At 57.2% G+C, this 24,510-nt stretch overlaps 10 protein-coding genes across 10 annotated transcripts; 5 read left to right on the top strand and 5 right to left on the bottom strand.

Annotated features, from left to right (window-relative positions):
* The first annotated feature begins 129 nt into the window (after nucleotides 1-129).
* Nucleotides 130-4,280, top strand: SCHCODRAFT_02621601 (uncharacterized protein). Its single transcript, XM_003037808.2, has 13 exons — nucleotides 130-400; nucleotides 456-678; nucleotides 728-1,653; nucleotides 1,703-1,757; nucleotides 1,806-2,108; nucleotides 2,160-2,550; nucleotides 2,601-2,712; nucleotides 2,761-2,979; nucleotides 3,030-3,188; nucleotides 3,239-3,570; nucleotides 3,620-3,670; nucleotides 3,722-3,813; nucleotides 3,866-4,280. Exons 1-13 carry the CDS (start codon nucleotides 383-385, stop codon nucleotides 3,922-3,924), a joined length of 2,940 nt encoding a protein of 979 aa, XP_003037854.2. The 5' UTR covers nucleotides 130-382; the 3' UTR covers nucleotides 3,925-4,280.
* Nucleotides 4,281-4,591: 311 nt separating this feature from the next.
* SCHCODRAFT_02621597 (uncharacterized protein) lies at nucleotides 4,592-6,016 on the bottom strand. Its single transcript, XM_003036454.2, has 5 exons — nucleotides 5,926-6,016; nucleotides 5,698-5,871; nucleotides 5,572-5,647; nucleotides 5,355-5,518; nucleotides 4,592-5,308 (listed from the first exon to the last, which is right to left on the bottom strand). The coding sequence occupies exons 1-5, from the start codon at nucleotides 5,983-5,985 to the stop codon at nucleotides 4,907-4,909; spliced, it is 876 nt and encodes a 291-aa protein (XP_003036500.1). The 5' UTR covers nucleotides 5,986-6,016; the 3' UTR covers nucleotides 4,592-4,906.
* A 476-nt stretch (nucleotides 6,017-6,492) lies between these two features.
* On the bottom strand, nucleotides 6,493-7,943 carry SCHCODRAFT_02621594 (Mov34-domain-containing protein). Its single transcript, XM_003036453.2, has 6 exons — nucleotides 7,780-7,943; nucleotides 7,688-7,727; nucleotides 7,447-7,637; nucleotides 7,312-7,393; nucleotides 6,918-7,262; nucleotides 6,493-6,868 (listed from the first exon to the last, which is right to left on the bottom strand). The coding sequence occupies exons 1-6, from the start codon at nucleotides 7,863-7,865 to the stop codon at nucleotides 6,680-6,682; spliced, it is 933 nt and encodes a 310-aa protein (XP_003036499.2). The 5' UTR covers nucleotides 7,866-7,943; the 3' UTR covers nucleotides 6,493-6,679.
* A 117-nt stretch (nucleotides 7,944-8,060) lies between these two features.
* SCHCODRAFT_02538290 (uncharacterized protein) lies at nucleotides 8,061-10,516 on the top strand. Its single transcript, XM_003037807.2, has 3 exons — nucleotides 8,061-8,800; nucleotides 8,848-9,739; nucleotides 9,791-10,516. The coding sequence occupies exons 1-3, from the start codon at nucleotides 8,385-8,387 to the stop codon at nucleotides 10,145-10,147; spliced, it is 1,665 nt and encodes a 554-aa protein (XP_003037853.1). The 5' UTR covers nucleotides 8,061-8,384; the 3' UTR covers nucleotides 10,148-10,516.
* Nucleotides 10,517-11,263: 747 nt separating this feature from the next.
* Nucleotides 11,264-12,296, bottom strand: SCHCODRAFT_02621587 (uncharacterized protein). The gene is made up of 2 exons (XM_050345066.1): nucleotides 12,223-12,296; nucleotides 11,264-12,172 (listed from the first exon to the last, which is right to left on the bottom strand). The coding sequence occupies exon 2, from the start codon at nucleotides 11,874-11,876 to the stop codon at nucleotides 11,697-11,699; it is 180 nt and encodes a 59-aa protein (XP_050200429.1). The 5' UTR covers nucleotides 11,877-12,172; nucleotides 12,223-12,296; the 3' UTR covers nucleotides 11,264-11,696.
* On the bottom strand, nucleotides 12,213-12,996 carry SCHCODRAFT_02621584 (uncharacterized protein). Its single transcript, XM_003036452.2, has 3 exons — nucleotides 12,806-12,996; nucleotides 12,706-12,758; nucleotides 12,213-12,653 (listed from the first exon to the last, which is right to left on the bottom strand). The coding sequence occupies exons 1-3, from the start codon at nucleotides 12,981-12,983 to the stop codon at nucleotides 12,267-12,269; spliced, it is 618 nt and encodes a 205-aa protein (XP_003036498.1). The 5' UTR covers nucleotides 12,984-12,996; the 3' UTR covers nucleotides 12,213-12,266.
* A 130-nt stretch (nucleotides 12,997-13,126) lies between these two features.
* Nucleotides 13,127-19,648, top strand: SCHCODRAFT_02621581 (uncharacterized protein). Its single transcript, XM_050345065.1, has 8 exons — nucleotides 13,127-13,839; nucleotides 13,915-14,977; nucleotides 15,030-17,063; nucleotides 17,112-17,643; nucleotides 17,696-18,890; nucleotides 18,942-18,980; nucleotides 19,031-19,189; nucleotides 19,240-19,648. Exons 1-8 carry the CDS (start codon nucleotides 13,323-13,325, stop codon nucleotides 19,329-19,331), a joined length of 5,631 nt encoding a protein of 1,876 aa, XP_050200428.1. The 5' UTR covers nucleotides 13,127-13,322; the 3' UTR covers nucleotides 19,332-19,648.
* Nucleotides 19,649-20,032: 384 nt separating this feature from the next.
* Nucleotides 20,033-23,516, top strand: SCHCODRAFT_01081829 (ARM repeat-containing protein; the record flags this gene model as incomplete). The annotated part of the gene is made up of 9 exons (XM_003037805.1): nucleotides 20,033-20,577; nucleotides 20,631-20,874; nucleotides 20,923-21,428; nucleotides 21,479-21,702; nucleotides 21,753-22,073; nucleotides 22,134-22,751; nucleotides 22,813-23,096; nucleotides 23,133-23,243; nucleotides 23,406-23,516. The coding sequence occupies 9 exons, from the start codon at nucleotides 20,033-20,035 to the stop codon at nucleotides 23,514-23,516; spliced, it is 2,964 nt and encodes a 987-aa protein (XP_003037851.1).
* On the top strand, nucleotides 23,437-23,869 carry SCHCODRAFT_02621577 (uncharacterized protein). The gene is made up of 3 exons (XM_050345064.1): nucleotides 23,437-23,518; nucleotides 23,571-23,712; nucleotides 23,788-23,869. The coding sequence occupies exons 1-3, from the start codon at nucleotides 23,513-23,515 to the stop codon at nucleotides 23,820-23,822; spliced, it is 183 nt and encodes a 60-aa protein (XP_050200427.1). The 5' UTR covers nucleotides 23,437-23,512; the 3' UTR covers nucleotides 23,823-23,869.
* SCHCODRAFT_02666471 (Sedlin) lies at nucleotides 23,849-24,454 on the bottom strand (the record flags this gene model as incomplete). Its single annotated transcript, XM_003036451.2, has 3 exons — nucleotides 23,849-24,046; nucleotides 24,098-24,252; nucleotides 24,307-24,454. 3 exons carry the CDS (start codon nucleotides 24,452-24,454, stop codon nucleotides 23,849-23,851), a joined length of 501 nt encoding a protein of 166 aa, XP_003036497.1.
* Between the last annotated feature and the right edge of the window lie 56 nt (nucleotides 24,455-24,510).

The raw sequence follows: 24,510 nt of genomic DNA, 5'->3' as shown, positions 1-24,510 counted from the left end.
TTGGGTTAGAAGTACCGCCAACGTCGGCGGTGGCGATGTGGGCGCCAAGCCAAACGACCATATTACTTTCCTTATCCGGCAAGTAATTCCACATTTGAATTCCCCGTCCTGACGTCAAAGCGCAACAAACGAACTGCTCGCTGTCGCCGTCGACGCGCAAGTCCTTGTCCGCAACGTTCACAGCTTGTCTTTCCTCTTGTCTGTATATCCTTGCTGTACTCTTCGACCCCTCGCAAAGAAGCACCGACGCGTCCCTGTTTTGCGGCGCTGTACACCTCCCACAGCCACCCCATCTACTGCGACCACAGCCTCATCCCCGGCGGCACAATACTTAGGTCCCCTGACTTACCGCTACTTGTCTTTGTAAATCGCAGACGACGGTATGGCACACTATCAGGAGGTACGTTCCCGATGTCATGTTGGACGACGCGCGCGGAACTCATCACGACGTGCAGGCAGATGAGGCTCAGAGGAGGCATTACAACGATGGCTACAATCCCAACCCGTACGACCAGTTCGACCACCAGTTCCCCCCTCCCGCGCCGCCTACGCTAGTCAGCTCGCCGCCTCCCATGCAACAGTACGGCTCCCCGCCGCAGGCAGTCTTCGGCGCGCCCGCGCAGGATCCCTTCGCCAATCCTTATCCGCCTCCTAACCAAGGCAGTACGATGTACCCAGGTGCGCTGCTCGATTACGCATACATAGAAAACCAGCTTACGCAACCCAGGATATTCTCTGCAGGAGACGTACGTCCAGCAGCCGGCGCAGTCTTACACGCCAGCGCCCGCCACAGTCTACCCCGGATCGCCCCCTCCACTCCCTCAGAGTCACACTCCCGCGCCAGCCACGGTCTACCCAGGATCGCCGCCGCCGCTTCCTCAGCCTGGCGGTCTCCAGGCACACGACTATGGCTACGACCAACAGTACGCGAACCAGGCGATGGATCACAGCCCCCAGTCCATGTACCTCGAACAGCCGGGAAATGTGCGGCACTCTTACGAGGATGACGATCCGGATGCGGGCGACATCCCCTTGCTGCGGCGCGACCACTCGCAGGCGAGCCGCCTCGACATTGGGCGCCCGATCAGCGACTACCCCGCGAGCACGATCGACATGCCAGGCGGGTATGGGGACGAGGATGGGGATGACGACGCGCGCTCGGAAACGAACATTCGCTATGGACGTATACCCCAGCGTGTCCCGCGTCGGTACAAGACCATCAAGCGTGTCGAACTCTTCCACGGCAATTTCGTACTCGACCAGCCCGTTGCGTCCAAGCTCCTAGATATGTGCGCGCTGAAGAACGACCGCGAGTTCACGCATATGCGCTACTCGGCTGCGACATGCGACCCGAACGACTTCAAGGACAGCGGCTTCACACTTCGGCAGGTCCACTACGATCCACCTCGGCGAACGGAGTTATTCATCGTGATGACGATGTACAACGAAGACGAAGAGTTGTTCTGCCGTACGATGCACGGTGTGATTAAGAACATTGCGCACTTGTGCAAGCGCGATCGTAGTAAGACGTGGGGCAAGGAGGGCTGGAAGAAGGTAGTTGTGTGCATAGTGTCGGATGGCCGGCAGAAAATCAATTCCAGGACGCTGAGCGTCATCGCTGCGATGGGGGCGTACCAGGATGGTATCGCCAAGGTATGTTCGTAGAATAAGACTTGGGTTAACATCACTGACCATCCATCAGAACGTCGTCAACAAGAAGCCTGTCACGGCGCACATATACGAGTATACGACTCAGAGTATGTCCTTTGATTTGATGGTTGCTATTCTACTGACCGCCCGTCCAGTCACCGTCACCCCTTCGATGAAGATTGAGGGCGCAGAGCGCGGTACTATGCCCGTTCAACTCATCTTTTGCTTGAAGGAGAAGAACCAGAAGAAGATTAACTCTCATCGCTGGTTTTTCAACGCCTTCGGCCCGATATTACAACCCAATGTTTGCGTCCTGCTCGATGTTGGTACTATGCCGGGTCCGACGTCGATCTATCACTTGTGGAAGGCGTTTGACATCAACTCCAACGTCGGCGGTGCTTGCGGTGAAATCGTCGCGCTTAAGGGCAAATGGGGCCTGAACCTCCTGAATCCCCTCGGTGCGCTCTTCATATCTATCAAAGATTTCGTCTAACTCTATTCCCTCCCAGTCGCCGCCCAGAACTTCGAGTACAAGATATCGAACATCCTCGATAAGCCCCTCGAGTCGCTCTTCGGGTATATCACCGTTCTGCCCGGTGCCTTCTCCGCCTACCGGTACATCGCGCTGCAGAACGACGAGCTTGGCGAGGGCCCGTTGCAGAAGTACTTCCTCGGCGAAAAGATGCACGGCGCGGGCGCGGACATCTTCACTGCGAACATGTACCTTGCGGAGGATCGTATCCTTTGCTGGGAGCTTGTGAGCAAGCGCGGCGGATCGTGGATCTTGCACTACGTGAAGAGCGCGTACGCGGTGACGGATGTTCCGGACCAGGTGCCGGAGCTGATCTCGCAGCGGCGACGGTGGCTGAACGGGTCGTTCTTCGCTGCCGTGCATTCCATGTGAGTAGGCTTGTCCCCTTGACCGGCAATTGGGCTGATTGGAATCGTAGCTTCCATTTCTATTATATCTATCGCTCTGCCCACACGTTCATGCGCAAGTTCTGGCTACACGTGGAGACTGTCTATCAAGTATTTAACACCATATTTGCCTGGTTCTCGCTCGTGAGTACCTCTCGTACTCTCTCTTGAACCGCACTGACGATTGTTAAGGCTAACTACTACATCGCGTTCACCATCTTGTCGCAAGCGATGGAGGATAAGTCCATCGTCGGGTCCGCCATGCACATACCCAACATCATCATCAACTACATCTATCTCGGGTTGCTCGTGATGTGCTTCATCTTGGCCTTGGGAAACCGACCTCAAGGCAGCAAATGGGGCTACACGACGGCTTTCTTGGGCTTTGCTGCGATCACGGTGTACATGACGGTATTTTAGTCTTGTCGAGAGGGACTGGACGCGAGCTGACAATGGACCAGGTGGCTGCTGTATTGCTGGCTGTCAAGGGTATTCAGAACATACAGAAGGAGACCGGCGGCTTGAGCTTCTCGGATCTCTTCACGAATTCCATCTTCAGGAACATCGTCATCTCGCTTCTAGCTACGACCGGCTTATACCTACTCGCATCTCTCATCTTCGTAAGTGACTGTTTGTACCCTCTATCGCTCGTTCGCTCATGTCCTCGCAGTTCGAGCCATGGCACATGATCACGTCCTTCATCCAGTACCTCCTCATGTCCCCCTCATATATTTCCGTGCTCAACGTTTACGCCTTTGCTAACGTTCACGACGTCTCATGGGGCACGAAGGGCGACAACAAAGTCCAAACCGATCTCGGTGTTGTCACGACCACCAAGGACGGCAAGGCGGAGGTCGAGGTGAACGTACCAACGCAGGAGCAGGACATCAACGCGCTGTATGAGGACGCGATCCATGTACTCAATACGAAGCCACCGAAGCAGGAGAGCAAGCCGGATCCGTCGACGGTGCAGGAAGATTACTACAAGACGTTCCGCACGAAGTATGTGGGAATCATACAATACTCTATGGTGTTCACTAACGGTGTACAGCGTCTTGTTGGCATGGACACTTAGCAATGGCTTGCTCGGAGCGCTTATATTGTGAGTGAATAAGCATCCCGATTGTCAACTTGTAGTTAACGCCCTTGGTAGAAATACGGCCGGTAGCGCTGACAGCGACGGCGCGAGCAAGACAGTCAGCGGATACATGGCCTTCTTGCTTTTCTCCGTCGCAGGCCTTGCCTGTAAGTCATCTATCTACATTTTTGAACGACCTCATCGACCAGCTCTGTCCAGTCGTTCGCTTTGTTGGGTGCACAACATACATGATTGTCCGCCTCTTCGCTGGCGAGTAAACGAGACGGCTGCAAAGACCAAGCCAAGCGACATTGCAGTGTATTTATATATCACGACGAGTCGGCATCGCACACAACTCAGACCGGCTCACGACCCAGGCTGATTGTACTGCTCATGGCATATGACACGGACGACGTACCAGATATGTATCTTGCTCATGCATCTCACGAGTATTTAACCTCGCTCTTGTTTTCCGAACTCGTTCTCGTTGACGCTCCCGCATCTCTTTTCCTGACGATTATATACCTATTACATTCCAGCATACTTTATGTACCGCACGCTACGCGAATACAGCGTGTAGCCATCCGTTTTTGCCTCGAAAAAAATGTCATCTGCGCTCAGATACATGCACAACCAGGAAAGACGTGGGCTCCAGGGCTTGTCGAGCCATTTGTGCGCGCGCTTCGTGATGACAGGGGAAATCGTAGTGAAAGAGCGAAAATTCGCCGTAGTCCACAACCGGGCATAGCGAGCAGCTCGCGGTGGATAGTAGCCAGATCTGCTGGGCGATTACCGGGACCCGCGGCGCCCCGGCACTCACTGGCGTTGTGGCCATTGAAGTGGACGCACATCATGAGCGGGCTCGCGCAGAGGCCCGTCAGACGCGGCTCCTCTGCGTGGTCCTGCAAGTGCTCGGACGGCTTGCGATAACGAACCGACGCGTCGCCCACAACATACGACCCAGCGATTCCCCCGTTAACTCCCCAAGAATAATGCTATCTAATAGTAATACATACTCTCTTACTACTACACGTCGCAGACCACCTCTGATACCGTAAATACTTGCTGCTCGCTCATCGTCTTGACCATTATATATAGAGCTAGAGGCCGCTAGGCCTCCCCGGCTCCTCCCGGGCACGCACCCTACCTCCTTGGTATCTCGTACTATACATATACTTGCGTACTACTTACACACCCTCAGAGCCCTTTTATCAAGTAGACAGCGGCGACATAGGCCGTTCAGGCCTACAGTGCCACTTATCAATGGATAGCATCATCATCGCCGCCGTCACCGACTGGACCGTCCTGCCACTCGGTAGTCGGTACGGCGTGCATCCACGCATCGTAGATGTCCCAGACATCGAGCACTGTCCGGCGATCCTTAGGGGCAAGACTGGGGAAATCGTGTTCGAGTTGGACTTCGGTGGGGCGGCGACCTTCGTAGAATCCGAACAGCTTTCGCCCGGTGTTGCAGATGACGAGATGGTACGGAACATGGAGAGATCTAGTTGGCAGAATGTCGAAGGGATAGTAGTGGTCCTCCATCGGAGTATGCGGGTCACATTTGGAGACGACGTCGGGGAATACACTGATCGGACAAGTTCCGTCCATGGCAGGGCAGGGGATTAGCCTGTAGGGGTGGTTTTTGTTGCCGAGATAGAACTAGGCTGATGAGCATGATCAGTGTGTCGCTGACGGCAGCACATACCTCCTGGGGTTTGCGACGTGCGTTGAGGTGGTTCGGAGTCGCACCAGAGGTTGTGATGCCCGTATAGGCTCGACACATTTGGCGGATCACGTCGTCCAGGACTGGAAGCCAAAACCACCCGTTGTGCCCTTTGCGGTCAAAGAACCTGTGCAGGCCTACGTCAACTGCCAGCCGGCAAGTGAGCCACATCGAACGAATGAACAAAGACAGCGCTCACGGGGATGAATATTGAACTCCGTATGAACATTGAACGTCTGGTACTGCATGCCCCATGACCATTCTAACTTCGTCAGCTTGAAAAATGCCTTAGCTTGATTTTGTTGTGTATGATGAATGTTCTCACAATTTCTGGGGCTGTCGCACGCTCGACGACATACGCGTAATCCAAGTATGTCGCACGTTCGCCGGCTAAGGTTACGACGCAGAATGTAGAAGGTGCATCCATTCGAGTCGCCTTGACCAGTTCGTCCACAACTCGCCGCTGAGTAGTCCCGATAGATGTGTGCTTGGAGGAGGGCTTACGCGGTGTATAAAAACGCTTTGTACGCGATCGCTTAGTGGGGGCACTTACTGCTTTGGAGGGCACTGGAACATTTTCCTCGTCCGACCCAGAAGGTATGGTGGTGAGCATGATTGTGCAGCAGATGATGACGGTTAAGAGCAAATGGCCGTGGCCGCACCCGGTGCTACAAGCTCCGAGCATGAATTTCCCACGCTCTAGTTGCTCTTGACGTCATACCGCGTGATGAGTGACGAGATGCGCGCGACACCCTTTGCGGAAGTGTGCATCGCGTCGCACCTTGTATATAGCTCGAAAGGCCGTTGCACGGCAGGGCCCGCTACCATTGAGGCCTAGTCGAATAAGAACATATTGCCAATACTCTAGATTATTCCAAAGAACCTGAATTGCGCACTGAGTGAATAGTAACGGGATGGCCTCCCCTCCGCAAGTCAAGTCAAGAGGGCACTGCACAATACTTCGAGCGAGGTCGTGGTATCTAAATATTGAAGACCGTAGCAAAAAGGTGAACCATCCTACAAGGAAGGGTGCAGCGTGCGCGCCCACAAGCAACCCAATTGTAGGGCTTGTTTTTTCCTCCTCTTGCCCTCAACGATTTTTGGCCCGGAGCGGGCACGCCGTTGCTGCACCGTGACGATAACAAAGCCCTACATGCCAGTTCTCGACTCGCCTCTTCGGCATCTACTCAGTGCTTACACGCCTGCTGACCTTCATCGCGCTCATCTAGCGTCGGTTAGGGTTGCGCACGCAGAGTTCCACCAAAAATCGCAGTACAATACACAAAGAGTGCGAGAAGTCACGACAATCATAGCTCGGCGAGCAACATGGTCCCCAGATTTTGCACGACCTGGTCACCCATCGCCTTTTCGACCATCTCCTCTAGATGCCGCTTGGGATCCTGCTTCCCGACATGCCGTGTCTTCAATTGCTCGGGCGTGAGCGTCGTCTCCTCCTGCACCGACTTGTTGTACGCCTCGGAAAGTGAGAGCATTGACTGTTATATGTCAGTCTCCAGATAAAGGGGAATGGAGACCGGGACGTACCTTGATCGCCTTCTCGTTATCCTCCTTGTGCACCTTGAAGTCGCGCAACTTCAGACCTTCTGTCCAGTTGCGTTTATGCAGATTCATGAGCATCGACTGCTCGAGCTCCGTCTTGCGGTAGTTGACCGCGATGGAGTAGTAGTGCCGGTTGAGGCCGTGGATCAGCGCCTGGATGGATGGCTTGTTGATGTGGCCGATATTCGACGTCGTCTGGCGCGGTTCGCGGCCCGTGATGACGGTGTGCGGGTTGATGAGGCGGAAGGCGTCGATGACGACCTTGCCCTTGACGGATTGTATAGGGTCGATGACGACGGCGACGGAGCGGGAGTTGAGGGATTCAAAGGACTGCGAGATGGTCAGGATGGGAGGTAGCATATGTGGCGGATGGACGCACCTGCTGGGTGTTGATATCGACGTTGGACAGCCAACAGCCGAAGCCGGGATGGGAATGGTACCAGCCGACCACCATTTCTGGTCTTTAACGAATCACTTCAGCGAGCGAGAAGGATAATCGGCGGGATATACGCACCTCCCCGTTTGCTTCAGCATGTCCACCATCTTCTGCTGAAAGACGTGATCTACAGACTCGACAGTGACTGTCGTTCCTGACTGCGGCATGGCAAATACGTCGATGACTTGTACTGTGTAGTCGTCGATGAATTCTCCCAGCATGAGACCCATGACCTCCATGGGTACTCCTGCGCGACCGTGCTTAAGCATCTGCAGCAGGGCGTTAGCCTTGAGCTCACTATTAAAGTGGGGGACGGTACCTTGAGCAACGCTAATGAGGATATATGGATGACTTCGCCGCTGTACGCCTCACCATCAGCTCGAGTCTTGCCGCCACGACAATGGGACGTACTTGTCGGGGACCGTAGTGTCTGCGCGAGTCTGGGGACCTCCACGCCCCTGCTGTGCCATCATTATGCGCTCAATATCCGGGTCCATTGTTGCGATTGGGGTTTGTGAAATGTGCAGATGGACGCGCGTGAAGACAAGCGGGAGCGCGAGATGTGGACGCGTTCGCTGACGCGTCGCCGGAGATTGCCGAGCGCTTGTCCCACCAGCGCGAACGCGAAGTGGCACTGGCACCTGTTGACCCTTGCCTACGAGTACTGTAGCTTCCTCTCCAGCCTGTCCTACATAGAAAACGCCATGCGCTACTTACCACGGGACGTCGATTGCGAAAACTCTCCCCAATACGTGGGCGTCCCAGCCAGTTAACCCGGCCGTCCCCAGTCCAGTCGATTGGTGATGTTCCTTGTCCTCGACGGCCACATTCTCGCAGCGTTCGAAGCTCTCCCTTATCACACCACCCTGTATATCCCTACGCTCCCCCTTCAGCTTTGGCCTCGTCGAAGCGGAGCCACTCGCGGAGACTGAAACGCGCAAAGGAACAGACGCGTCCGTTTGCGAACAAACAGCCACTTGGCCCTTTGCTCCCTCTCCTCTCATCCGGTGGTGGTCATGTCCTTTGATGGCTTTCAGAACATCTATGCGCAGCCTCAGCAGCCATCCACTATGCCTCCTTCGCAGTTCTCCCCCCAGATCCCTCAGCAGCAGCAGCAACCGCAGGGGAACTGGCAGTCGCAGGCTTCCAATGACGCGTTCTACGCATCGCAACGGCCAGACACGCAACACCAGCAAGCCTACTACCCTCGGCAAGGCCAATTGAGCGCGTACGATGCGTCCAGTCAGCCCCAGAGCGTCGAACAACGCATGTACGCTGCCTCTCAGATGCAAGCCCAGGCGAACGCTCAGTATTATCGGCAATCTATGTCCAACGGCGCTCAACAACAGCACCAAGTCCCACAGCACCAGCCTATTCAAGCGCGTCCGCCGCCTCCCCGCAATGAACTCGAGTCAGCTCTCGGAATTTCCCCGTGCGTATCCTGTCATCTGCGCAGGTCATTCGCTGACGTTGCGCTAGCTCTACGCCACAGTCGCCCTTCTCCGCTCCTGTTCAGACGCAACCGCCCTTACATCCTGCCAAGATGTTTCCCCCTGTCCCTCCTGCCCACACCGACAACGTTCTCGCCATGCAGATTCGGCATCTCTTCGAGCAGCTTTCCGTCATGAAACGCGACGCCGACAACGAGCGCGAGTGCACCAGAGTACGCGAGGAAGGCCTCCAGGACGACATTAAGGCCCTCCGAACAGAATTGAACGAGAAGGCAGAGCGCTTCGAGTGCTCCGAACGCGAACTCAACGAACAAATCACCAGCCTGCGAAACCAACTGGCCACCCTCACCCAATCACCACCTCGCGGGCCATGGGCTCAGCCTCATTTCTCCGCTTCCCGGCCTTCCGTACAACCTGGCATGCCACCACCATCTCCCGTGTCCCTTCCTTCGGTAGAGTCCCCTTACGCGGACTCCCCCGCGATGCGCCATCAACATCTCGTGCCGCCACCAAATGCAGGATTCCCGCCCTCGGGGCCCTTTCAACACCAGCAGATGATGCGTATGCGAGCACACGAGTCTTCGCCTCGATTCGCTATGTCACACCCTCCTGTGCCGATGCCTCAGCAACCTCCCCAACACCTACAACAACAGGGTCAGGCGCACGGGCAGCCTCAACTTGCTTTATCGCCGCCTTCGTCCGCTATGGCGATGGGGCAGCTGCCTATGCCGTCGATCTCCCAGTTCCACTCAACTAGCGCACCGTCGCATGCGCCACCACCCCCTGCTCCCGCGCAGGCGCCTGACTCACACAAACCCCAGTCGACCCTCGGCAAGCGTAAGTCGGAGAATGAGGACGACTTGCAGGATAAGCACAAGAAGCCCGCGCCGTCTCCCTCCTCCACGATCACCACTACGCAGGTCGGCGCACATTCTCTCCGCCAATGGCCCCTTTGACTCATTTTCGCCCAGGAAGCACTCATCGCGCACTCCCTACACTGCATGGGCGTAGCCGAAGACGCCCCCCTCCCTGACGAACCCTTTGAACCCGGCTTGCCATGGCCCGCTTCAGAACCTGTACGCTTCGCATGGTCCACCACGCTCCGCCGCTCGAAGCATAACCAGAATATGGTCAAACGCATCGCGGCGGACATTGTGCAGAATAAGGACCGATATCCCGGCGTGCCGGCGGGCGAGCTGGACACTGAGGAGTCGTTGACTGGGGCGATGGCGTCGGTGTACGAGACTCTGCGCGAGAGGTATAAGCAGCAGCAAGGGAGGGGAAGGAAGCGGCCGGCTAGCCAGGGAAAGGCGAAGGCGAAGCGATAGGACTTCGTCGGCGCTGATGATACTTATACTTGGCTGTCTGCTCTCAATCGGTATTCCGGATTCTTGGTTTGCAAGTCTCGCTTGCTTGCTACTCACATACACGCATCGCACATCGTCTCAGCATGTTTCCGCACCATGTTTACAAAACATGCCAATCTTCAATCGCTATCCGTCGTCGCCTCGGGCCTTAACTTATCTACTGCTCGATACTGGGATACTGGATTTATGCACTGACGTTCGGGCTTTTGTACTGTACACACTACTAGTAGCTATGTTCCTGTAGCCACGGATGGCCTTGCCCCCGATGCCAGAAACGACGCAGCCTGTCTGCGTCAGACTGTTCCCCCTGCTTCAGCTATCACTTCTGTCGACTCGCACCGCGCAAGCCCCATGACCTCGAATATCGTCTCCTCGTTGCAGCCAACCATTGGCCATCGCCATAGACCGGTCCTCGATCCCCTCCGCGTCATATCTCTCCGTAACTGACGGTTAGCGTTTGTATGAAGGCGGAGCACCGGCGTGATACGGATTGACGATCGTCGCGGCAGCGCAGCAGGTCTAGGTACAGAGGCCACCTCGTGTAAGCCTAAATGGAGTCCCGTTAGTATGGGTTTTGAGGATGACAAGGGTTAGAAGAGAGTTACTGTAGTTATTGTCGAGGAATTCGGGGCAGGGCAAAGTTCAACCAGTCACGTGCGTCACAGTAGTCACAGCGTAACAGTGCATCACGCTATTGTTCTCCTCAAGCTAGAAGCGCGAAGGGCGTAGCTGCGGTCATGCAGAAGCTCGAACGAGGGAGGCTTCGTCCGATGGAGGCTTATTCCGAGTCTATGAAAGACAATAATGATAGGCGGAGCGTGGTGGCAGGACACGGTCATAGACTGGCGAGAGAACAATGGCTACGCTCGCCTGCTGACGCCAGAGGGTTGTCTTCCATGCCGTTAGTACTGGTCATGAGCTGGTGCCCGCAGCTTTGCATGGGCACCTGCGCAGTAACCCAATCCCTGCATTTATGGCTATCAAGGAGTCAAGGAGGTCTAGCGTAGCGCCACGACAATAGACTGAGAGCACCAAAAGGGCCAAGAATTGCGCCGCGTTAGCCACCTCGCGATAGCCGTCGTCGCGTCCTCTCTACACAGTCCAAACGTCGAGCGGGACCGAGAATAAAACCCTTAGCTCGCGTCTCTTCGGATAGACGGGAACAGGTGCCAGAGGGTACTTGGAGCAGGCTAAGATGGTTCTATAGCGCATAGGATGAAGGGTGGCTAGCCCACTGGCGTCGCGAATCGTTCCTCGCTCCGTCGGCGGCGTATCAAGGCGCTACGACGCCCAAACCCTGATACGCCGCATTCGCCTTGAATGCACTATCGCGTCCGCCTTGAGTGCGATCCCGCGCACGTCAGAACGCGCCATGCCCAGTGACTGGGCTAGGACTGGGCGACCGAGGTGCGTGTCGAGTCAGCAGGCGTGCGTCACTCTTGGTTGTATCGAGCCAAGACGTATGGGGTCAGAACTCTATAGAGCGCTATGGAAGGACGAGAAGAGAAGGTTAGAGATAAGGTCCGCGGCGCGACGACAATGCGATCTGAGGTGCGATGGGGAGGTCACCGGGAGGGGACAGGATGGGACACGGGGTGAACAAATAGAGGCACGAGGAGCGACAAACAGGGACACGGGGGAGACAGGAAGGGAAAGTGTCAACAGGGAAGAGGGTAAGGGCTTGCGGCATGGGTCATGGGTAGGAAGGAAGGAAAGACGGCGAAGAGAGGGACAGAACGGCGAACAAAACGGTCACGGGGAAAGGCAAGGTGAAGGGAAGAGGTTGGGAAGGGTCACGGGCGCTGGAAGAAGTCCTTTGGGGCGTGCGGATATTCTTCACGTTCCCGGCTAGGAGGGCCTGGACAGTGGCGCGGAGGCTCGGGGCCAAGGCTTGTATGATAGACGGTGGGGTCGCCGTCGAGAAAGTCGGACGACGAAGCGCTCTAGCTCGATTCGGATGGACTAGGGCGTCTGTGCTGTGCGAACGTACCTCTATTGTTCGGGACGCGGCATTCGGACAATTAACTTGAGCACAGGTCGGATATCCCGTGCGGTAAATCATAAGCAGGTGCAAGTAGAGTTATCTGCGCTGCGTAGGCCGTGCCGAGCCGGAAATCAAGTCCGCGAACGGGTCGACTCGCTCTCTGTGGAATCCCTCCGTGGCGCGGCTGAGCTGGGGGATAACACCCATCATCTTTGCGCGCTTTATGGCTCGCGTGAGCCGGCGGTGGCTTTTCGATGTGAGGCGGGTGATATTCCTGCCCTTGATCATGCCCATTTCGCTGACGAACTCGCGTAGGATGAGCGGGTGGGTGGCAAGCTGAAGGGGATCGACATTGAGCTTGTGAAAGACGTCCTGCGCGCGAGCTTGGTAGCTCGGAGGTGGCATGGGCGTGAAGCGCGTCCTGTTGGCATTACGTGGTCTCGTGGTCCGCTCCTTGTAGGTAAAGTCGCGGGGGGAAATGAACTGCAAGCGGGTGGTGAGTACGTGGTGCGAGTGTGAGCGCCAAAGGACGTACCTTCCGGTTGCCGAACCCATGCCACGGAGTAAGCTGACGACCAGCGATGACAGCTGAGGGACTGTCAGTGAGATGATGAGACAAGTTAGGAGTCGCGTACCGGTGGCAGCAGACGAACGCTGCTCCTGCTGCTTCTGTCCCTCCTCGCGCACTGCGTCCTGCAGCCGGTCCAAGTCACTGTTCAGGCTGTTTGCATTGCGGAGGGGCCGCGAGGCGGTGGCCAGGCCGGCTGAGAGCCGTGGGCTACGCGCCACAGACGCGCGGAGGGCTGCGAGCATGGCGGCAAGTCGGAAAAGAAATGGGCGTGCACGGGAAAACTGTAATTGTTATTTTGGTCTAGCCCGCGCGCTTAAGCCGGGGTTATGTCCTATTTCGTCATAGATTGGGGCAAAAATAAAGAGGAAAAGGAAAGAGTAATTGGCGGACATCAGTTGCGTTCGCAGCCTGACCCCGTCACCCACCACCAAGTCTTTTGCCAGATTGGCGAGCAACGAGCGCAGGTTGTTGGCTGTTAGGCAGCCTCCGCGCCCCGCCGTGTGCCAGCTTGCTGCTGATGCACTTCTACCTTACGCCCTCATCTCTGCCTTTATAGCCGCAGTCGTCCTCCGCTGCCGCCCATGTCCGACTCCCCAGCGCCCTCATCCAGCGCCCGCAGACAGCCCCCGAGCCCTCTGATCTTCTCCCCCGAGACCGTCCTCTCGCCCCAGGTCTCCACCGTGGCCTCCAACAATGCAGCTTCCAGCTCAAACACCGTATCTATGCCCTTCGTCAGGCGACATGTCACCCGCCGTCTCAAGGCGGCCAAGGCAGATTGCGACAAGGAGCTCCAGCGGGTCACCAACAGCATCACTGCGTTTTTCGAGGAACGACTACGGGAGGGCGACTACGACACGGAACGTGACGTCCGCGATCGCGAGCTCGTGCGCGAGCTCGGCCGCGAACTCGGTCAGGAATTCGGTGGCCGGGAGCGCGGTCGCGACAGGGAGGACTCGCGCGGCAGCGGACAGGACAGCGGGGGGCCTACCACCCTCCGTGATCCGTTCGTGCTCCAGGAACGACACAGCGTCGTGGACGAGTCCAGTTCGGACGGCGGCTACGAGGCAGAGGCAGAGTTCATGCCTCACAGCCGACAACGTGGGTTTCCTCAGCATCCGGTCCCCGTTCCGCCTCAGCTCACGCATTCCCACTCGTCGCCGTCGACTTTTACAGCGTCCTCATCTACCTCAATGAGCCCCTCCTCTCTTCGCAGACAGCAGAGCAACAAATGGGACCGACGAACATCCATAAGCCCTTCCGCCTCCACCATCACTCTCCCCGATGCGCCTATGACCCGCAAAGCTCAAGGTGCTGGTACGGCCGCCGTCGGAGCTCCGTCCGGCTGGGGCACCGGCGCGTCCTCTCGCCGACTTTCGCGTTCAATCCACATCGCTACTCGCCCGTCCCAATCAGAGCAAAGCTCCCGCTCAACTTCCCGTTCACGATCGCCTCTGCCGCCGCTATCCAGCCATGCCAGTTTTTCCGATTTCGGCGCATCGAACAACCGCCGCTCGTCGCGCATCCTTCTTGATGACCCCATCGATCCAATCATGACCGCGCTGTATGATCTCATCGGCGTTGCGACCGAGATTATCGACATGTCTGTCGCGCAGCTCACGGCCCAGCCGAAGGTCTGCGAGTCGCTCGTCCAACGCGTACAGAATATCGGCAAGGCTTGGGACGATCACCCCGACTGGCATGGCCGTAATTGGTACGTGCAGGTCCTCCTTGCCGTCGCCAGTCTCAGTCGTGTCGTCGAATGGTGGGAGGCCGAGAAACAATTCTGGAATTTCGACGACAACGAGGACGAGCAGGACGAACCTCTCACCTTCGTCACCAAATACGATGAATCCCAACACGTGCCCACCCCAACCGTCGTCAAGTCTCACGAGACGGATCTGGAGGGCTTCAGTCTGGATGATGAGAACAAGCTGCGCCTACATCGACCGCACAGCCAGAACCGACGCTCCCGCGATGAGCAGCCCAAGGAGTTGGCTATCTCGGCGGCTCCCTCGCAGCGGGAGAGCCCCGGGTTGGCACCACCAGGCGTTCCTCGAATGGTGTCCACTAGCACGGCGTCCAAGATCCTTGGCAACACCGAGTCCGCGCGCGTCCTGGCTACTGAGCGCCTTCGTCTACAAGCGGAGACTGCCCAGAATCAGAACATCGTTCTCGAGCTTAGCCTCGACGGCGAGCACTTCCTTTGGGTAAACTATGCATGGAGTGTGGTTGTGGGGTACGTAATGTCTTTGAAACATTGTCCGCGCGTCTGCTGACATGGTCTGCAGGACGGATCCTGACGAACTAACGGGGGCGAGGATATCACCGCTATTGGCTCCGCCCGACCGCGAGGTGTTTCGCAAGGCGTCCGCTCAGCTGCAGGAGGATGATTCGAAGACGGTCGAGATACGCTTCAGGCTGCAGGTCGAGCCCAAGGACGACATGGAGGGCGATGGCGAGCTCTACCAGCTCATGGAGGCGAAGGGTATGCTCATGATTGACCGCGAGGATGGTCGCCCATCACATACGATGTGGGTCATGCGCCCGATTGCGCCCCCGCGATATGATAACGACGCGCCCTTTGTGGCGCTCGAGGCTGGCGATGCCGCCCCCGAGCCCGCCTCCTCTGTCGCGGCAACCTTCGCCGAGATCGAACGCCCAGTTGCCGAGACCACCTTTCCCTTCACCCAACCCATCTGCACCGACCCCATCCTCTGTCGCATATGTGAGGCGCAGATTCCGCAGTGGTACTTCGAGAAGCACAGCGAGACGTGCGCGGAGACGCACCGGCTGGAGGCGGAGATCAGCGAGTGCAATGAATCCATTGCGGAGTTGCGCAACACGATCAAGGAGTTGTCCGCGAACATGGATCGCTCGTCGCCTGCGCCGACGCCGCCGGAGTACCGCGGTATCCCGATATACACGCCGTCGTCGTCGCCCATCATGTCCTCGCCATTGCAACTGTTCCGCATGAACAAGATGCAGCGCTTTGGAGTGAAGAAGATGCAGAGGCGTCTCCTGGATCAGCTCGACGACATCCTCCAGACTGCGCTCGAGGTTTCGATCCCTTCTCTGAAGGAGGACGAGGCTCGTGAGCCCATCGAGCGGCAGAGGTTGCTATCGCCCAGCTCAGAGCGCAAGATCTCGCAGATTCGTCACTGGGGCAAGCCGACGGTTGAGGACGCGGCTTTGAATCAGCTTGTCGAGGATGCCGAGCGTGTCATGCGTCAGAAGATGGACAACGTCGTGCGGATGCAGAACACGATCCGCTACGCTGAGAAGATCTGGCACGAGTGGGAGGAGCGCGTCGGCCATATGTTGGAGACGGTTGACGAGGACAGCGGCAGTGACTCTGGCGAAAGCGACGAGGAAGAGCTGCCCGCTGGTCAGATCGACGAGGACCAGTCAAGCACCCAGTCCGAGTACGGCTACGGCGCTCAGTCTGCGACGTCGACGCTCGTTGAACCTACGCCTCTCGCCTCAACGTCGCCGAGGGATATCGGCTCGCCGCAACGTACGCCTCCTGAACGTCCAGCTTCGTCGCTCGCGATGCCGCCACCCGCTCACCCGAGGAGCAACCTTCATACGCGCTCGTCGACGCCGTCGTCCATCTCCTCGCCGCTGGCCCTTGCTGCACCCATCATGGCACCATCGTCGCCAGATCTCGCCGTACCTCCCATCGACCTTGACGACGGTGTTGCGCCCAGCAATCTCACCATCCGTACGCGTCGCTCAACGACAAGCCTTCTCGAGCCCAAAGTCGTCGTCACGCCTCCTGCATCTCCCCAAGTTGAGCCCCGGGATGAGTCCGTCACTGTATCGCGTTCGGGCACGAAGCATGGTCACCGCCGTCACTCCACCGCTCACGCTCTCAACTGCGGCGGACCTCTGTCCCCGCGCCAGCCGTCCGCGCCGCCTCTCTCGCGTACGAACCCGACGTCTATTAAGGACTTCGACATCATCAAGCCCATCAGCAAGGGTGCCTTTGGCTCCGTCTTCCTCGCCAAGAAGAAGGTCACCGGCGACTACTTCGCGATCAAGGTCCTGAAGAAGGCAGACATGATAGCGAAGAACCAGATCACCAACGTCAAGGCGGAGCGGATGATTCTGATGAAGCAGGCGGAGTCGCCATTCGTGGCGAAGCTGTACTGGACGTTCCAGAGTCGCGACAACCTGTACCTGGTCATGGAGTATCTGAACGGCGGCGACTGCGCGGCTCTGATCAAGTCCTTGGGCTGTCTGCCGGAGGAGTGGACGAAGAACTATATCGCAGAGGTCGTTTTGGGCCTAGAGTACTTGCATCAGCGCGGTGTGGTACATCGGTCAGTTGCACTTGTGCCCTTCTTTGACCGTAACTAATGGTTTGGCAGTGATCTTAAGCCGGACAACCTGCTTATCGACCAGCACGGGCATCTCAAGCTTACCGACTTCGGTCTGAGTAGGATCGGTTTGCTTGGCCGTCAGACACGCGAGGGCGCGCAGGGCCGTCCGAACACGCGCTACAGCTCTCGCTCGCGTCCACCCTCGATCGATTCTGCGTATCTCTCGTCGCCTCTCATATATGCGGATGCGACGTCGGGAGGTTCGTACTTCGCGCAGCGTCCCCCGTCGGTACCTCGCATTGGAAGCTCCCCTCATCTGCCGATTACAGACGATATCAGCGACAGCGGTAGCGACGTCATTGGTATACCTAGGCAGAGGTATACCAAGCAGCAGGGGAACAACGAAAGCCCGCTGCAGTCGTTCGCGACCGAGCTTACGACAGACTTACGCTCTCACTCATCGCAATCGCACGGCGGCACCCCACCGGGCCCCGGTGAGCAGCGTTTCGTCGGCACGCCGGACTACTTGGCACCCGAGACTATCCTTGGTCTTCGGGGTGATGATGCTGCTGTGGATTGGGTACGTGGCATCTCTGCTGTACGATGCGCATCTTATTGACTCGCTCCCACAGTGGGCTCTTGGCGTCATCACATACGAGTTCTTGTATGGCATCCCACCCTTCCACGCCGACTCGCCTGAGAAGGTGTTCGAGAATATCCTTTCTGGACACGTCGAGTGGCACGATGATTGGGTCGACTTTTCACCGGAGGCGCGCGACTTCATGGAGCGGCTCCTGGTCTTGAACCCCGCTGAGCGTCTGGGTGCGAACGGCGCGGACGAGGTGAAGAATCATCCGTGGTTCAACGGCATCGAATGGGACAAGGTCACAACCACCGAGGCTGCGTTCATTCCTCAAGTGACTGACCCTGAATCGACCGACTACTTCGACCCTCGCGGCGCTATTCCTCAGCTCTTCCACGACGATGATCCTGTCGCTATCGCCGGCAATTCGGGCTCCGGCTCAGTCACTGACAGCCCGGCGCTCGAGCCCACATCGATGCCTTCGACCCATGCTATCAACATCGCGCACAGGGAGGCCGCGTCTTCTCCTGGCAGTGACGACTTCGGGTCTTTCAGCTTCAAGAACCTACCGGTGTTGAAGCAAGCGAACGACGATGTCATCCGCAAGCTCAAGACCGACCAGATGGCGCCTATGCACCATGCGCTATCTGAGCCAGCCGCTGCCGTCCATGGCCGTAAGCGCAGTCTGTCTTACCGCCTCAAGAAGCCGCCCAGTGTAGTCACCAACCCCGATGCCAAGATGCCAGGAGCCAACCCAGTCATTCCGACGAATCCTCCGTCACCTGCGACTTCAACGTCGTCTATCGCGTCGTCCCCATCCAGGGCGAGCGTACCCGCTGGTGTCACGTCGTCCGGGCATGTGCGCAAGCCGTCTGACCTTGGGGCGGTGGAGCGGTTCAAGCTCAACCACCTTGAGGGCGAGCATCGGCGGAACTCGATGCCCAGCCGACTGCGTACTGCTTCCGTCTCCAGCGCTGGCGACAACTCTGGCTCCGAGACCTACACGTCGTCGGTGGGACAGAGCTCCGCTGCGAACGAGCTGACGAACACGCCCGCGTCGTCGGTGCATTCGATCGACTTGCGGAGGGCGCCGGATCCAAACGACAGAGTCGTGACCTGCCTGCTGGCCGAGGACAACCCCATCACAGCGAAGATCATCGAGACGCTGCTCATCCGGCTCGGCTGTAGATGCTTGGTCGTTGCGGACGGTTCTGAGGCGGTTGGTGTTGCCATGGGCGATATCAGTAAGTTTACCTGCTCGGGCCTATCCTCACTAGCTAACTTGATTCGTCTAGAGTTCGACGTGATCCTAATGGATCTGCATATGCCAGTTTGTGAGTCACCTAGTATAACTGATTGAACGCGTGGCTAATCGTTGTCGCAGTGGATGGAGAGAGTGCGGCGAAGTACATCAAGAGCACGAACGGCAAGAATGCGAACACGCCCATCATTGCTGTGAGCGCGTACGCGCCGGATGACACGTCTGCGAACGACACCTTTGCGGCGTTCCTGTCCAAGCCTTTACAAAAGGCTGACCTACTGTGTACGTCTATTGTCTGTGGTCTTCACCATCATAGCTCACCCTTCGTGCAGCGGCTATGCGCCATATCGGCTTCAAAACGTCGACGTTACAGGGCGGCCCGAACGGTACCAAGGTAACGGCGGGCCGAACTTCCTCTTCATGACCTTGGGCGTGCGTATCCGCCCTGTTACGTCCTTCATGTATCCACTTGCTTCTGTTCTCCCTCATGTATTGAATATTCTTCATGTTTTTGAGGCAGCAGCCCATGCCTTCGGCCTTATCACCGTCTTCACCGCTGCCTGACTCCTTCCCATCCTTTTTCCGTCGCTCTGATTCTACACACACATCTGCATGCATCTTTTCCTCTTCCCCTTCTACGGTCACGGTTTACATAACGTCTCTGGCATCCACACTACTGCATCTCTCGTTGTCATACACTGCATTGTAAGTTAGATAATGCTATCCTCACTTGGTTGAAAAGTGATCGACCTCGAATGTCTTCCGCTACGCCAGGTGAGTGATTACACCGTGACTAGCGCCTCACGTGGCCGTGACAATGTGATCCAGCAATTTCTGGCGACCATCTTGTAACTTGAATCGCTACAGTCAGCACCTGCTGCAGTGACTGTATGCTCGTCAGGCCTACCGCTGGTAAATCCAGTGATTGAAGAGTGCTCAGCGGGGTAGACAAAACCCGTAAATGGGGATAGTACCCGTAAGCCTGCCTTGCACAGTGCCACGAATCGAAGGGTGACTTTCGCGGAATCAATCAGAATGTCTCTTCAAGATATTCTCGAGGCAGGACGATGCCTAGTGGAAAGCGATCCACAAACTAGCGAGAAGGTCGACCTCAAGGCTACGCTTATGCGTCGCCTACATCGCTGCTACGAAAAGCTGACTGATGAATGCACTGTAACGGATGCGTCCAGCCTCGAAGAGGTACAGCGTACAACCGCCTCCTCCGCTCTTCGGGTCATAGAACAGGTCCAGCGGATACTCGATAGCTCGCCGAGCGACGAGGCCGTAATTGGGACTCGGGACATAGGACACCTGCGCACGCTCATCTCAATCGTCTTCAAATGGGGCACGGAGCCTTTACTTGCGGCGGTCATGCCTCTCTGGCCTCTCAAGTCGTCGAAGAGCCGTAGCAGATTCCAGGACATTTCATCTGCGGGAAACACCTATTCTCAGTTGGCGACGATGGCCAGCAAGCTTCTTTCTCTAGTATTTCCCTGCGGAATGGAGGGCAAGGTAGCAGAGACGGCGATCACAACAACACTTATTCATCGACACCTCGTCGATCTGCTGAAGCCGTGCGTCACACTAGGCTGGCTACCTGGCTCTATTGCTACTCCCGCAACACCCGTCCAGGACAACATACGCCCTCTGGTGATGCGCCTTCTCCACATGTAAGTTCACATGGGCTTTTCTCAGCTCACCAAACTAAAATCGTTGTGGTTAGACTACCGTCTGCGCAGATCATCGTGGCTCTTGGTGGCCTCCTCTCCTGGTCACCGCTGCCCCTACACGTCCATAGGGCTTGCACGACCCTTCTGAGCAGGCAGCTGTTGCGCCCAGACGGCGTCCGCGGTCTTTGCGCTGCCATATTTGGGGAAGAAAAATCGGCAGAAGACGAGACATCGCTCGACAAGCTTCAGCACGTCGCAAAAATACTGATTGCCATCCCCGCAGGGATTAAGCCAGAGGTATGATCGCTTTCCAGACCCAAAGGACTAACTTTGACGCCCGACCAGGAGTACTTCACGAAAGTCATCCCACGTATACTAGAGCTTCTGACCGCCAATGTTCCCGCTTCCTACCGCCGCGCCAGCGCCTTCGCCATCTCGCGCATGCTCTCCAGCGATGGCTCGTATCCGCACGCTGCCCTCGCTTCATCCATCCTGCTGCCGATGCTCCATCGACCCCTGCTAGAATATACGTCCGATGATACAACCACCGAATTGGCGCCTTCGCGCGCCCTGGATACGCTCGTCGCCTTGGTCAGCAACACTGACCCCTCACCCGAGCTAATGACCATGCTACTTTCCCCCGTCGCTTCTGCGCTGTACTCACTGAAATACCACCTCGATCGGACCAAGACGTCTGACCCTACCCTCAAGGAGTCGGTGGGCGGCTTGCTCTCGACTTGGGGTAGGATCGTCTCTGCGGAGCATGGCATCGATACATTCTGGCGGATCGTTGACGGTGAAGGCGGCTTCTGGGAGACGGACCTGGAGGGCAACATCAAGCGGGTCGAGAAGTTTGTTGCTTAGCCCTGCCTGTCTTTTCTCTCGACTGACTGTCAGACAGACCGAACAAACTACCCTCCCTATCTATGCTTACTCCGGTGGATAGAGAAAAGCTCGACGAGCTGGACATCAACGCGAATATTCTGGATCTCTATCCAGATCCGGCTCACTTCGTCCAATTCTTGCAGAGCATCGACCGCAATGATATTGCGGCCGAGCTGTTTGTGCGTTTGCTGGAAGCTTACCGGCAATCCAAAACCCGCAGCGAACAGGATCCGACAAGGTGTGTATGGACTTACTATCTGACCGTACGTCAATGTTGAGCATATGCAGAGCGCTGTTACTTCTACAGCTCGTGCTGCAGATGCAGACGAAGCTGTCTGGCGACGCGACGTCAGGCTTCCTGAAGCGTCCGTCCCATATCTTGGCCTTCATCAAGCACACTTTGGAGTCCCTGGACGCAGACAAGGACAAACCCAGCGAAAGGCTCGATGTTCCTGACGAACAGCTCGAGACGCTCCGCATAGTGCCTTCGATGAACGAAGAAGACGACGATGCTGCAGACAGCGACGACGAACACGAGGGCGCAAACACGGTGTCGCCGGACGACGAGATGCTGGAGACTACAGTCAATCTCCTCCTCTCGATCTTGGAGGGTAAGTCCTCGATTCTTCTAATCCTTCTCACTTACTACCATCGCTGAAAATTGTGATCAGCCAACGAGGACCTGTCCGCGCGCACAGACCCGATCCTCAACGACATCTTCGTCCTCCTCGAGCCGCTGTCTATGACCGGCAGCGACGCCATCCGCCCTCTAGCTCGTGAGGCGAGGGTCGTCATGACCGCGCGCCTTGCCTCGACTTCGGGAGCATCGACCTCGTCCAAATCCTCGAAGAAGGGCGACGCTGAGGATGCGCAGGAGACCTATCAGAAAGCGCTCAAGCTCCTCCAGGACCCCATCATGCCCGTCCGCGCGCACGGTCTCCTGCTCCTGCGGCAGCTTGTCTCCCCGGGGGGCGGCAAACGCACCACAGGTGTCGACGCACGCGCCCCCACCATCGACCGCGCCCTGCTGCCCGCTATCCTCTCCATCTTCCTTCAATGCGTGCAGGATGACGACTCGTACCTGTATCTCAACGCACTCCAAGGTCTTGCCGCGATGGTGGACTCGTTTGGAAAGGAGGTGTTGAGGGGTTTGTTGAACGACTACTCCGGGAAACTGGACGGGCTACAGACCTCGACAATGACCCAGCAAGATCTGGACGTGCGCATCCGTGTGGGCGAAGCCCTGGGGCTTGTCATCAAGCGGTGCGGGGAGGCGCTGGGAATCTACGGTGTGTATCTTTGCATGGTATGAATCTGTTGTTGAATATCGGGCTTACGAGCACCGTGCAGTGGACATGCTCGTTCCCGTCCTCTTCAGCATGGTGCGCTCAGCGTACCTCCCGACGACCCTGCGAACGTCCGCGCTGTCCCTGCTTGGTGATTGCGTGCATACCTATGCGCTGGCGATGCTGCCGTACGTGCCAGATTTAACGTCGGCGCTGTTGGATCTGCTGCAGGTGGAGGGCGTGGTGGGCGACACGGTGCCAGAAAAGGCGGGGAAGGAGCTGCCAGCGAAGACGGAGCAGCAGTTAGCCGAGGGTCGAAAGAAACCCGAGCACGCTAGGAGACCGAAGGTCGAAGAGAAGCCGGAGGACGAGGCGAAGCTCGAGCCGGCACCATCCATGGATTCGCTGCCCACATCCACGAACTCGAAGTTCCCGCCCCTCCGTCGCGCCGCGCTCCACTTCCTGGCGCTGCTCATCCGCACGACGACGCAGCATGTCTTCGAATCGACGCAGCGACACGTATACGAGCCGACACAGCACATCTACGGGTCGGGGCTCCACATTTCTGCGTCGTCGACGCACCAGGCCTTCGAATCGTCTTTCAGCGTATACGGCTCATCGTTCGACTCGTCCATGTTCGACCGCGACTTGCTGAAGCGCGCGAAGATCACACTAGGGTACATCGCGAGCACGGATCAGGATGGCATTGTCCGCGTCATGGCCAGGGAGGCGGTCGAGGAGCTCGGGGAGCTCGAGCGCGCGTTATGAGGCTATGTAGTATCATGCAGTACGAGCAGAGTAGTAGCAACCATAATCACATACACGCATGTCTACCCCGTATCTGTCTCAAGCGCGGGAGGCTCGAGACGCCTGAGTCAAAAGAAGGGTATGCTCGCTCTCGGTTCGTCTGGCGCATCGCGAGGATGGCCGTCTGATCGCAGCCCAGTGGAGGGGGTGGGCAAGACTGCGACAAGATGAGAACCGTGCTTGAGGAGATGTGAACCATGCTTGGGAATTAGACGCTCACGGGGATATTTACCTCGCACAAAATTGTTCGCCTCGCCTCGCTCATAGGGATGCACACCTCGATCGCACGCGCGCTATGCGATGGCCACAGGCGGCGCTGGATTGCTAACCGCGCGACACACGTCGTCTACGCGTCGGCGGAAGTTCTTCCAGCGCGGGCTGCCAGCAAGAAGGTAAACCGACTTCTCACTCAAGGGCTCGGTCGCGCTGTCGAGCTTCAAGAAGGGATTCGAGATGGCGTGGTAGTACGCCATGTGTAGCGCTTTGAAGATCTGTGCGCTGCTCGTTAACGCGAGGCATAGTGGAGGGCAAGGGCAACGCACCGTGTTGACCTCGATGTCGCGCACCACCGAGTCAGACAGCGCGAACGCGACGACGATCTTCACTCTCAGAGGGGTCACGTAACCGTAGACTGCTACGTCCTCCATCGCATATAGCAGTCCTAAGTAGCATTCAGTGTTCTTATTCTCCGGAGCCACTGCGAAGGGGAGTCAGCAGCCTCTACTGATGAACAAATGGTTCTTCGACATACTGCGCTCCTCGATGACATCCAAACTGGTATGCGCGATATAGTGATACTTCACAGCCTCTTCATTCTTCTCATTGAAAGTGCGGATAAGGATTGGTTGGTTCTGGGGAGAAATATAGGCTACAGCGTTGATGCGAAGGGTGGGCGCCATGAGCGGAGAAGACAAGGACTGTGCTGTTGACTCGTATTTGCGCGCACATTGTTGTG

The sequence above is a fragment of the Schizophyllum commune genome (genome assembly GCF_000143185.2).
Source record: "Schizophyllum commune H4-8 unplaced genomic scaffold SCHCOscaffold_5, whole genome shotgun sequence".
Lineage (NCBI taxonomy): Eukaryota > Fungi > Basidiomycota > Agaricomycetes > Agaricales > Schizophyllaceae > Schizophyllum > Schizophyllum commune.
This window is presented reverse-complemented; position numbering and strand designations above follow the sequence as displayed.